The following is a 13149-nucleotide window of genomic DNA, read 5'->3' on the forward strand; positions in this document are numbered from 1 at the left end:
GATTATATTTCAAAAGCAGCTAAGTAGAAACTTATTTGAATTTGAGCAACAGATAAAGCCAAAGAGAAGAGAATAGAAGATTTAAGTTGAAACATCCAAGAAAATAGCATTAGGAGGCTGGGAAAAGGTTAGGGTTCCTGCGTTTTAGCAGTGTTGCATTGGGGCCTGATTGCATAGTCCATATGTAATGCTTCAGGAACATGGGTGCCTTTCCCAGGAGCTAACACTATTGACCAACATAGAGAACCATCAACGTAGAACATTTCTTCCAATATTATTACCTTTTAGTCCTTTGAGAAAAATTAGTTCAAGAAAATGTCATTGCTGTCATGTAGCTGGGATGGCCCAGTTGGATACAATGTCTCGTAAAAATGTGCTAATGTTATAGCACATTATAACATTGCATAATGAGAGGAGCTGGGGAAGGAAGGAGAGGGTCCTGCTAACTTTCATCCGTCAGAAAAATGAAGAGGACCATGGCCAAGGCTTCAAGTTGGAGCACTGCCCTCCTGTACACATGCATATAAGGTCCAGGTGGACTTGAGCAGGGAGGACCCAGAAAGGCCTCCAAGGCTGGAGAGACTTAAGCCTGGCTCCCGTGGGGCATCCTCCAGAATTCTGGGCAAATTGCTGGTAGATTCAGGGCCCTACAGAGAGCACAGCACAGTGTTGAAGTGCACTGGACAAGACTGTGGGCTCTTGAGTCAGATAAACCTGGGCTTGAACCCAAGCCCTGCCACTTCCTAGCTATGTGATTTTAGTCAAATTACTTCTCTAAAGCCTCTGTTTTCTTCATCTTTAAAATGGAGATAGGGACTTCCGCAGTGGTTCAGTGGTTAAGACTCTGCGCTTCCACTGCAGGGGGTGTGGGTTCAATTCCCGGTTGGGGAACTAAGATCCCACATGCCACGCAGCCAAAAAAAATAATAATAATAATAAAGAAAGCATTGGTCTGCTAAGGTATATTATTTGGATAAAAGAATAACAACTAACATTGAGTAATGAAAGACTCCTTTAAAAAATAATAAAGTAAAATAGAGATAATAGTATATCAATTCATAGGATTCCTGTGAGGATTAGTGGGATTATCTGTTTTTACACGCTATTGTGAACACTCAATAAGTGGCAGCAATTAGGGCTATTTTGTTTTTGAGCTTGTAGTCAGGCTTCATCATATGACAGAAATAGTGAGAGCGGCACTCATTAGCATGGCCTTCCAGTTAAAGTTGGGAGCTCCCAACAAACAGCCACCCAAGAACTACTTGGAGGAAGTGAGTCAATGTCCCATCCCCATCATACAGTCCTGGACCCCCTTAACCTCCCAGCTCCAATACCCTACTTCATCCCAAACAAGCTGGCAGACACAGTAACTGGTCCCATGTCAAGACACGATGGGGATTTTTGCTTTAAGAGCCTGAGTGAAACCGTTTGAAACCTTGTTATTTGGTTCCATAGCATTTGGTGATGCAGGTCTCATGCCCTCGTGGCTTCTCCGGTGTTCAAGACCTAAGAGTGGACGCAGAGAGAGACGGCCACGGCTGAGAGGTCATGGGGGACACAGCAGCTCCCATGCCCCTTCCCGCGAGGCTGGGAGGAGCCAGGCTGGATTTCCCGACACTTTGATCGCTCTGTAGGAGGCTTTGCCAATGCCTAGTGCTTTTAAAACTGTGGCAAGAAGTAAGCAACAGAGTTGGCAGGAGAAAATGTTACAGCCTGAAAGGTGGGACGGCTGAGAATCACTGGAGAAGGAACAAGACTAGGGAGATGAGGAGAACAGTAGGATGAGGGACTAAAGGGGGAAGAGAGAAAAATGAAGTCCCGAAGACGAAAAGGAAATTGAAGGGAGATGGAGCTTTCTGATGCTGATGAGGCTTAAGAATTAGGAAACGATAAGAGTTCTAGAAAGTGTAGGGAGATGGTTAGAAAGCCTCAGACAAGGAATCAGCATTAGGAAGGGGCTTTTGAGGCATCATATGATCCATCTGCCTGTCTTTATAACTGAAGAAAAGAAGAAAGGGGAAAAAAAAAAAAAAAGGGAAGAGAGAATCCCTTGTTTCTCTATTGGCAAAACTAGGGGATTGGACCATGATCTATAAAGCCCTTTGCAAAGCTAACAATCTATGCATTTATAAGGCATATATATTTATATATTTAAGATTCCTTATTTGGTTAAGATACGTCACTGTGGTCTGCATAACTTCCATGAAAGTCACTTTGTAGTGGGTGGCGTGAATGTGTTTGATTTTCTCAGTTCTGAAAAAGTCAGGATCATAATGCCCTTCAAAGTCTTAAGTAGCTTATACAGTATGATCATTAAAAAAAAAAAATTGACCAGCCCCCAGGTATGTTCTGGAACTAATACTTGAACTTTTGGGAAAGTAAGAATCTAGGCTAGAACCAGGTCCTAGAACTTTCTGGCCTTCCTTTGGGTGACTCCTCCGTTTGCTCGTGGTTGAACTCTATGATATCCGTTTCCTTGGTGTCCAGGTTTTCCATTAAATACAGCGCATCAGGAGAGACTCGAGAACCAGCCGCAATGTTGATTCCGCTGGTCTCTGAGGACGTTTCTGTGTCAAGTAGAGGAACCGGCTCAGGGCTCACGGGATCCGGACTTAGGCCTACCAGGGAGGTGCGGCTGGGCTCCACGAACCTCGGGAGGCCCCACCTTTCTGGGGATTTGTCATTCTCATGAGGGTCCTCCTCGGAGGCAAACTGGAGGAGGTTTCTCTCAGCTTTGGCTGGAACAGTCTGGGAACTGGGGTCCCTAGAAGGTGCCCCTTTCTCTGAGGGGAACGGGACTGACCCCACAGGGTCCTCCTGCTGCCCAGCCCTGCTCAGCTGAACCCCAGTGAAGTCAGAGCTCTGGATAGAGGCAGTGGAGTCGTGGTGGTCGTCCTCTGCCCTGGGCACCGCCGCTTCGGCTGCTACCTCGGGGAGCCGCGGCGTTTTGGTGGGGTAGCCCCTCACACTGGACGGTGGAGCCAGGCTGGCCTGTCGGATGGTGGGCAGCTCTCCCAGGCTGGCGTGCAGCTTGGGGCTCCCCTCTGGGGCGCAGGGGTGCTTCCAGGTGGCTGAGGCACGGTGGGGACTTCTCGAGGGCACGTGCAGCAGGTCCCTGGCTGGGCTGAGGTCGCCCGGGGGGAAGAACGTGGAGCTGTCACTGGCCTGTCTCCCGTAGCTTCTCCTCCTGGGGCTGGAGGCGCGTTCGTGGGTGCTCAGGAACCTCTTGACTCTTCCAATCATGGAGCGGCGATGGCCATGCTTCTCATAATCCCACAGCCAGTCCTCGCCAGGCAGGTCGGACCCCGACAGCCTGAAACACACAAGGACAAAATGCAGGCAGAGCAGCTTCAGGGGCCTAACTTTGTGTTGGGGCCAGAGGCTCAAAGGTAAGGACTGAGTTCGGTATTTTCACATTACAGATTTTGAAAGGGAGGAGGGAGGGGGACTTTAACTTGAGATAATCTAGCAGAGGTTCTCAGACTTTTGGGTCACGGGACCCTTTTAAACTTCTAAAAAATTACTGAGTACCCTGGCGAGATTTGTTTATGTGGTTATAGCTATTGCTATGTACTGTGTGAGAAATGATGACTGAGGAATATGAAAAAGCACAAGAATGTGCAAGCACACATTCCATTAACTAAGTGATGACATCACTACATAGCCTCTGGAAAATTCTACCGTACCCTCACAAAAGGACAAGAGTGAAAAAGGCAGATAACAGTTTAATGTTATTATGAAAATAGTTTTGACCTTAAGGACTTGGGTCTTGGGGTCTTGGTTCTTGGGGACTTCCAGAGGTCCCCAGCCCATATTTTGAGAATCACTGATCTAGAGACTTAGACATTAAAAAAAAAAAAGATATAGTATGTGTTCTTTCTCCCTTGTTACAGGTGAACTAAAGTCATGTTTTCCCAGGACCCATATAACCCCCCAAAACAATGGATCACAGCTAAATTCAAGACAATCCAAACAACAGCTAACATTTACTGACTATGCACCTTCCATGTATTAATTCATTCAATTATCTCAGTAATCGTGTATGTTAGTATCATTATTATTCACATTCTGCAGGTGAGGAAACTGAGGCCCTGAGAGATTCATTAAGGCTATGTAGCTAGTGAGGGCTAAACCCAGAAGTCTGATTCCAAAGCCTTTGTTCTTAATCTCTTCTATTTAAAGTCTGCTACGTAGGTGTCAAGAGATGAGGTAGAGCCCAGCGGCAAAATAATGTGTAAAATACAGTCCTTGCCTAGAGGTCATTTGCTAACATTCCTGGTCCATGCTTTGCACTTCTGTACTTGTGGGAAAGAGTACATCCATGAAGGTGGTGTGGACTTGCAATGCAGTTGGGCTCCGCTGGTGATTAAGTCTTATGGATTTGTTATTGCTAAGAATATCCTGTTGAATTTTTAACATTTGAGACATAAAACAAATAATCCTACCATTTTTAATTTTCTCCTTCAAGGCTGAAATAAAAGGATAACTGAGAAAACAGTATGGGAATATTGGTTAGTAAGGCAGGCTCCTGCCTCAGATTCTGTGGTTATTTGTCTCACATCTCTGTGGATATACAGTCTTAACGAAGTTCCAAGAAAAACTGCTTAAAGCCCTGCCCGTGATCAGACCATCCTAGTCCAGTGTTCGCACTGACATCCATGGTGACAAGATGCTTTAACCAGGTGCATTTTATGGGACATAAAGGGAAAACTTGGAACAGCATAATATTAGTGTAACCTGAAAGGGCAAAGTGAGAAGCCAAAGAAAACGTTGTTCCTCCATGTTTATGAATAAAAGATGGATGATTGAGATGATTAACTGGCTAAATGTCCTGGGATAGCATTCGATTACAACCTTGTGCTGTTATTCTAAAGCCTCGGCAGTGCCCTTGGCTACCAGATAGCCTTCTGGCCCACCTTCCACTGTTCACGGCTCGGATTCTGTTACATTGACTTGAGAAATGCAGACTCGTGCTTCAGCAGCCTTGGTGACTCTGCTTGTTGCATTTCATTAGGTCAGATCTCCAGTCACACTTCAGGAACCCATTTAGTTATGGAGGACACCAGAGCAGTTGGTCACTAAGATTGCTGTGCTGGATGTGCTCTGGGAATCCGAGGTGGAGCTGGCAGTGTCTCTTTATAGGACAGGCCTCTGTCCTCCATTTGGGATCTTCACTTTTTATTTGGGATTTGTCTTCCTTAATTACTCTTTTTTTTTTTTTTTTAAAGGAATTCCTTTTTATTTTTATTATTTATTTTTATTTATTTATTCATTTTATTTTGGCTGTTTTGGGTCTTCGTTTCTGTGCGAGGGCTTTCTCCAGGTGCGGCGAGCGGGGGCCACTCTTCATCGCGGTGCGCGGGCCTCTCACTATCGCGGCCTCTCTTCTTGTGGAGCACAGGCTCCAGACGCGCAGGCTCAGTAATTGTGGCTCACGGGCCCAGCCGCTCCGTGGCATGTGGGATCCTCCCAGACCAGGGTTCGAACCCGTGTGCCCTGCATTGGCAGGCAGACTCTCAACCACTGCGCCACCAGGGACGCCCCTTAATTACTCTTTAAGGCACACAACCTTGTAAGAATGACAAAATCTTCTAGGAAAAAAATGTTTGTATTATCGTTACTTCAAAACTTCGTAAACCCTAAGGAAAAAACTTTCTAACTATGCACTGATGTAGTGGATATGTACACTCAACTGAGGCAAAGGATTAAGGCCTTGGGTCACACATTGGAGAAAAACAAACCAGTTGCAGAGAGCAAACTGCAAAAAGGCCAGTGATCTTGCTGATGTTCTACTGATTCACCCACTGACATCGGGCAGGACTGCCCATGAGGTCCTATTGCACCTTCCTGCCTCTGAGACTGTGGTGTGGGCGCATGAGATTTATCCACATACCCAACTAAATGCATTGAGCATCTGCCATGAACACATTTGTTGCATTAAGTTCTGTATAACATAATTTAGAAGGAGGGAGAAGGCATGTATATAAATAGCTAAATTGGTGGCAAAGTAAGTTGTTGAGCTGGTCTTTGACACTGCAAAGGAAACAGATGAGCAGAGAAGGGACAGAATATTCCAGGTGGAAGAAGTGACTTGAGCAAATTAGACAGCAGGGAACTTCAGGTGTTTGTGAGGAATGGGAAATACTCGGATTAGTGTACAGAATAGTGTCAGGCATAAAACTGGTAGCCTTGGACTGCATCATGAAGAGTTATATACCAGGTAGAGGGATTAGGGCTTTACCCCAGAGGCAGTGGGCAGCTGTGGGTTGTCTTTGCGAGTGGAGGGCATAACTAGAATTGTGTCATTTGGTAGTCATGTCCAAGTGGGAAAAGCTACATGGAAAGCAACACTGTTGAGTGTTCTCATCCAGAAATGCTTTGGATAAGAAACATGACTTGGGAACTTTCTTTCTTTTTTTAAAATAAATAAATAAATAAATTTATTTATTAAAAAAAAAACAAGAAAACAGGGAAAGGCAAAGAAGAGAATCAAGAGACAAGAGACAGGTCTTGACAGGGTGAACATTTTTAAAGGGTTATTAAGAAATAAGGCAAATAAAATGAATATTGATAGGAATGAAACAAAGAGGAAAATGAGAGGAGAGAAGGACTTCCCTGGCGGTCCAGTGGCCAAGACTCTGCGGTTCCACTGCAGGGGGCATGGGCTCAATCCTTGGTCGGGATCCCGCATCCCACATCCCGCATGACGTGTGGCACGGCCAAAAAACAAAAAGCAAAAAAAATCAGGGGGCTAGCAACCTGGGGAGAAGGCGGACTCGAGTCCCAGAACCAGCTCCGGAGATTCTGCTTGGCCATGAAAGTTTTTAAAGGGGAAAAAGGGGAGGTAATCTCAATGACTTGGGAACTTTCCACACCATTAGTCAGAAAGACCATTAGTGGGTCTTTGGAAGAACACTTGGTGGTCTGTGACCTGGGGGGGCAGTTTTATGAATCTCATGCTGGAGTGATGAAGTCCTCCAGCTCTTCACGCTATCAAAGTGCAGAAGTGAAACTCCCCAGCGTGACAGACCTAATGACCTTTCTTCCAAATGTTTCTGTGATGGAGGTTTCATTGCCAACACACAAGACCCATCTCCTTTCTCTGGTTCCCAATAGGACAGCAGAAACTGTGGTTTGAGGACAAAATAGTTTAAGGCTGAAAACATGCGGAATAGAATACATTAAAGATTATTTATTTCCCAGTTGAAAGGATGTACCTTTTAGGTCCTTTGAGACTTTCTGCTCCTCCTTATTTGATTTTTATTTTATTTTATTATATTTTAAAGGGAACTTTATTTGTTTATTTTTGGCTGCGTTGGGTCTTCGTTGCTGCACGTGGGCTTTCTCTAGTTGCGGAGAGCGGGGGCTATTCTTCATTGCGCTGCGTGGGCTTCTCATTGCAGTGGCTTCTCTTGTTGCGGAGCACGGGCTCTAGGCGTGCAGGCTTCAGTAGTTGTGGCACGAAGGCTCAGTAGTTGTGGTGCACGGGCTTAGTTGCTCCACGGCATGTGGGATCTTCCCGGGCCAGGGATTGAACCCATGTCCCCTGCATTGGCAGGTGGATTCTTAACCACTGCACCACCAGGGAAGCCCCTTATTTGATTTTTAAAGACCTTTAGTATAGGATTAGTACAATCCTGAGGCCCAAATACAACACCACTTAAAATGCCCCAAAACAATTATAGCAGAAACATTGTATGATAGAATGTAAGCACCCTCATTATATTGCTATATTTTAGAGAAGATCAGCTGAAAAACCTAAGTCTGATGTTCTGGAATTCACTCAGACTGAGATAGGCAGGTAATTAGAGACCGGAGGACGTACATGGAAAGTGCCATGCAGCCATTAGTGTCCAGCAGGTGGAATTTGAGAATTGCCTCTGTGGTGAGGAGAATGATTTATTTCGGGGGCTTGCAGAGCCAGGTTTACTGCTGCCTAGGCTGACCCCAGCTGTATGACCTTCGGAGAGTCACTTAACCTCCCTGTGGCTTAGCATCATACTTGATAAACTAATGACAACAATACTTACTTTACTTGATTTACAAGGGTGTTTGGAAGTTCAAAAGGAATAATATACATGGAAAAGCTTTGAAAAGTAGACGATATAAAAGGACTCTGGCAAACTTTCAGAGATGGTTTCCAAATCATCATCGACTACGCATGGTTAGAGGAACTAATAGTGTCTGTCCAAAGGTCACTCCCTTTTCTCCTTCAAGCGTGTCCTTTAAAAATGCTGCTACACCTCGAAGCTGCCACCTAACAATTAACATGTTGGAAGGGATGACTACAACAGTTGTTTATGGATGAGACTAGGGTATTGAGTAGATGGAGGGGAAATATAAGGATGGGAGGAAGCTGGGTTTTTTGAGAGAAAGAAGATAAGGCCAGTCAGGTGGTGGGACTGCCCTGACTTGCCTCCCAGTATTGTTTTTTGTGCCATTTGCAGACATTGTCAAATCCTTCAGTAAACATGGCACAATATAAATCATCAATGCAGAAAAAGTGAGAATGTGAAAGGTTGTAGCACGTATTGGGCTATTTGTGAAAGGGAGGAGAAGTGTACGTGGCGGGAGAGAGAATAGATTATGTTAAGCTCGGCGGGCTAGTTCTAGTTGAGTCTGGAAGGAGGGAGAGCATGCATTATTTCCACAGGTCAAATCGATGTCAGGATTGGGATGTGTTCTTACTTCAATCTCAAGTGTTAAAAAAAGACCCCCAATTTTCAAGATATCTATTGAGCACCTACAAAACCGTCAACCCCTCAGTCTCCCTTGCCAATGACTAATGTCTGAGGGCTCCAGCGGCTGTGATTTAATTAAGGCCTTTTGAAAAGCTGCTTGGATGCTCAGGGGTGCAGAAGAATACTTGTCACCTCCTGTTACTGTAACAAAGAAGAGGCAGGACACAGGACTGCGGAAGATGGCAGCCGACTTCCAGCTTCTCGGGGTGTGTCTGACATGGAAAGACCAAAACAGCCCCAATGACTTGAAAGATGTAATGTATTTTTTTCAAAGCAAGCTTTTTGCAAAGGAAACCCCTTCTCATTAGTGTCATCAAGTAACTATAGAGCTTCAAAGATTGAAGAATAAAACTAGATGATGCTTGTCTTTCCTTCTCTGTGGCCACTTTTAAAGTGGTATTTTGACAATTTAAATTCAAATAATAGGTCATTTTAACAGAACTGAAATGAGGAATTTAGGAAAATGATACTTAATACGATGAATTCTACTTCTCACATCAGATTTATTGTTTTCAAATTGCTTGTGTACTCAAAGTCAGGCAGCTGCCTTGGAGGAAGCCAGCAATTGCCTGAAAGTCCACTGGGGCAGAGTCACATATGCAGGAGCCTTTATTCATGGGCAAAGCAAAATGTACTGTTCAAACCCATTAGAGGCACACACTGTAATTTTTAACCTTCTGCACTACAGAATCACCGTCAAAGCTGTAGCCAGGGATTTATAAAATGAGTAAATAACCCTCATGCTAAGCCGGGAGGGGCGGGCTGAGTGTTGTGAGAAAAATCCAGTGGACAGAACGTTGTATCCACCCAGCAACACTCCCCCACCACCACCGAGCCCCTTCCCCCAGCGCCCTGCCCCGCCGGCTAGGAGAGAGTTTCAAGCTGTGGAGAGCATCACTGGAGGTTGTTGAGACCAGAGAACTGGCCACCACCTACCCGCTGCCTCTCTGTTGCCTCTCTGATAGTTTGGACCAAGGATTATGGCAAATCTGGTTAAAGAACAAGCATATCTAGCCTCACATTACCATTCTGTTTCTTCTCACCTGGCCTCCATTGGCTGTCACAAAAAGAAATTGTGGCCCAGAGTTAAAGTCCCCACCTTTCCATACTCTTGTATCCTATGAGAGTTTTGTTAGAAAAGGAAAGTAAGCCATGTATACCTCTCATACCACTTAGAAGGTGAAAACTAAGCACCAGTGGTGACCCCATGCCGGCAAATGAAAGAATCCCTGAGCAAGTTCTAAAATTATGAACTTAATGGACATCCATCTCCTTGGGAGTTTCCGTCTCTCCTTTCCTTTTTGGTACATTAAGTGAAAATCAATGTTCCAAGAATACGTTTTTGTTGAAGTTAGTGATTCAGAATTTGAGATATTTTTGGCTGTTTATGGCACAAGCATGCAATAGTGTCTGTGTGTGTGTGTGTGTGTGTGTGTGTGTGTGTGTGTGTGTATATATAATCAGACTATGTTTCTTCTTGTAAAGTTAAAATATTTGAATATAGTTGGCTAAGAAGGGATTACTGAATAAAACATCCATCTAGAAGTATATTTAACCACACTTTAATAAAGTCTTTGCTTGCTTGAATATGTATTTTGATATATTTGAAGTATTATATCACTAAGAATACTTCTGACTGTACTGTAAAATCCTAAATGCTTTGTGCACGTTAAATACATATACGTTTCACTGCAAAAAAAGTACTGTATTATTTCTACATATTCTTAGGACCTTGGGAATGAAGATAGATATGTAAAAGTCATTATTTCTGGGTATGTGGTTGTAGTTTCACAGAACCAAATAAACCTTAAATTCCTCAACTCCTAACCAGGAGGAACTCTTACAAAAATTTGAATATTACTCCTCTTTGTTAAGTGGATCCTTAATTCACAGACCCATTCCTTAAGATCACTACCAACGTGAGGAAGTTTTGACATATTTGAATCATGGCAGAAAGGCCAATACAACAGTGTTGTATGAGCTGGACTGCAGTCGGCAGTTTGGGTTGCCAGGCTGGGAGCCTGCCTTTAGATTAGCAGGGCAGAGTGAGCACAGCCCCACGAAGACACCCCTCACGACACACTCGAGTGATCTATTTCATAGCAGCTGCAGCCTCTCTCCTCCAGAATTTCGAATCCTTTAGCTGTTATGGATGGATATTTTGTTAGGGTTTTTCCAATGCCTTTAAGGAATTATTGCTGTTTGGATTTCCAAGACAGGATTTAAAGGGAGTTATGAGACTTCAGGTCTTTAATTTCCATGTGTTCCATTCCTCAGAGCCTTAAAAATCTGTGCTAATGGATAATCCCAAGTATTTAAAAAATAATAAGAATTTTGGAGTGAACCCATGATGTTATAATGTGAAGACAAGCATTCTACCTCAAGCTAGCTGTGGTAGGTTGGGCCGGGACCTCATTTAAAAAAAAAATATTTTCAGCAATGTTGGCTTGAGTTTGAGCATTCTAGGTTTGTTTTGGTTAAGTGAGATTTATCAAGCATAAGTGTCCACTGTTTCGCAAAGAAGACCTTTTTCATTTTAGGGCTTGTGTATGTTTTCCTGATATGCAACTTTTGGACAACTCTTCTTTTGGCTGCTTGTGGGTGTTTTCTTAAACTTGGTTACTAGTGTCTCCATGGTTAAGCTAATGAAAAGATTCCTTAACTAAAATAGCAGATCAGAAAGCATTCTATATTATGACAAAGAACAAACTAAAGAGCTTCAACTGAAATTATCTTAGGTGTGGTAATGGGAACAGAGTTCAAATAGGAAAGATTCTTTTTCATTGTTCAGTTAATTCATAGGCTGGTTTATTAAATGGAGATTAGTAGTTTATTACAATAATTAACATGGTTTATTAAATGCTTAAGACAAGTATATCCATGAAAGCATTTCTATTCTGGGTGCTCAGTTCAGATTTTCAACTGGCCTTTTTTCATTCAAAGTGGTCATTCTGAAGTTGATTTTGTCTAATTGAGTGCTTTTTATTTATTTATTTTGGCCACACCATGCGGCATGTGGGATCTTAGTTCCTCCATCAGGGATTGAACCCATGCCAGCTGCAGTGGAAGGATGGAGTCCTAACCACTGGACCGCCAGGGAATTCCCTGAAGTTGATTTTTAACATGCCGCATACAAAGATTGGGAGATGGAACTTCAGCATTGGTTTGGTGTTAGAAATGATAAGATGCTCTTTTAAAACAGAAGCTTTTGGTCTTAGATTCAACAGAGAAAGATGGGCTTTGTCAGTTATAACTTCCTTCGGATTAAGACATGATGATGCTTGGAGGTGGTGAGAACATTGGTTCCTGCTTCACTAGCTGAACAGGCACCATCTCCCCATTGCCCTTTACAACATCCATCTTCAGCTCCCTCCCTCCAGCTCAGGCTCCGAGGCCTCCTCTCTCCCCTGCCGCCCCCCGTGTCTTCTCTAGGCCCTTCTCTGTCAATTCCCCTGGCTCCTGGGTCTTCCCTCTCCTCCAGGGAGCTCCTTTCACTCTGCCTGTCCTTTTTCGTTCCTTTCTCAGAGCAACAAGAGTTATCAATTTATTTCTTTATTACATCTTGCTTCATCTTATAAAGGATTTGAGGTAGCTTATACAAATAAACACAATGCAATAATATATAAAGTTAGGCTAAGATGATAGAGCTAGAATAAGGAACACTAACAAGATGAGACCAAAAGAAACATGCCAAAAAATCTCACACACTGACTAAAGGTGGTCTACAAATTGGGTTTTCAGCTTTCAGCAGCCAAAATGAAAAGACCGTCATCAACTATAAAATTCACAGTCTGTAAGAGAAATAGTGTAAGAGTTACCCAGAAGAGGCAAAACTTTCTTTTTTCCCACTGATGTCTGAGATAAATTTTCCCCCGTAGGACCTCTGATAAAAGGGATGCTAAGTCATACAGTGGACAGTACTACAGTAAATACCATAGGGAGTCTTAACGGGTCTGTCCAGACAAGACCGGGGCGTAACGGTAAAGTGAAATTCAGTAGAGATGGTTAAAGTAATTCCAAGGATTGGTGGTAGGGTGGGGAGGGCAGGTTCCTCTTTCCCTCTAAACATGCTTAAGGTGTTCCCATCCTAAAATGTTGTAAAACAAATATAAAATATGACATTACCCTCAACTCTGTGTCTCATTGGATGCTGTCTGGTCTATTTCTTCCCCCCATTCCAGACTTCTCAGAAAAATAGTACATGGATAGTTAATGAGTTAAGGAATTATTGTGAGTTTTTGGGCTTTTTTTTTTTTTTTTTTAGGCATGAAAATGGTATTGTGGTTATATTTGCTTCACAATGGTTCAGTGGTGGGTACAGTAAAGGTGGGTGGGAAGATGGGTGACACCAGGTTGGCCATGACATGATAGTTGAAAGTGGGTGACGGCTACATGAGGTTTATTATAG

General features: G+C 43.5%; 1 protein-coding gene across 8 annotated transcripts in view; it reads right to left on the bottom strand.

Moving 5' to 3' along the window:
- BEST3 (bestrophin 3) overlaps positions 1–13149 on the bottom strand; it is a 48070-nt gene that overhangs the window by 1885 nt on the left and 33036 nt on the right. For 5 of the 8 annotated variants that reach the window (XM_036865082.1, XM_036865080.1, XM_036865078.1 and 2 more), the window contains one exon: positions 898–3313. The exons of 2 other annotated variants lie outside the window; for them this stretch is intronic. In XM_036865082.1, the coding sequence (XP_036720977.1) occupies positions 2392–3313 (922 nt within the window). In that variant the 3' untranslated portion in view covers positions 898–2391. Of the gene's footprint in view, positions 1–897; positions 3314–13149 lie in introns of those variants that run through there. One more of the 8 variants, XM_036865084.1, reaches the window with a different exon arrangement.

Source organism: Balaenoptera musculus, chromosome 10 (assembly GCF_009873245.2).
Source record: "Balaenoptera musculus isolate JJ_BM4_2016_0621 chromosome 10, mBalMus1.pri.v3, whole genome shotgun sequence".
In the NCBI taxonomy this organism is placed as follows: Eukaryota; Metazoa; Chordata; class Mammalia; order Artiodactyla; family Balaenopteridae; genus Balaenoptera; species Balaenoptera musculus.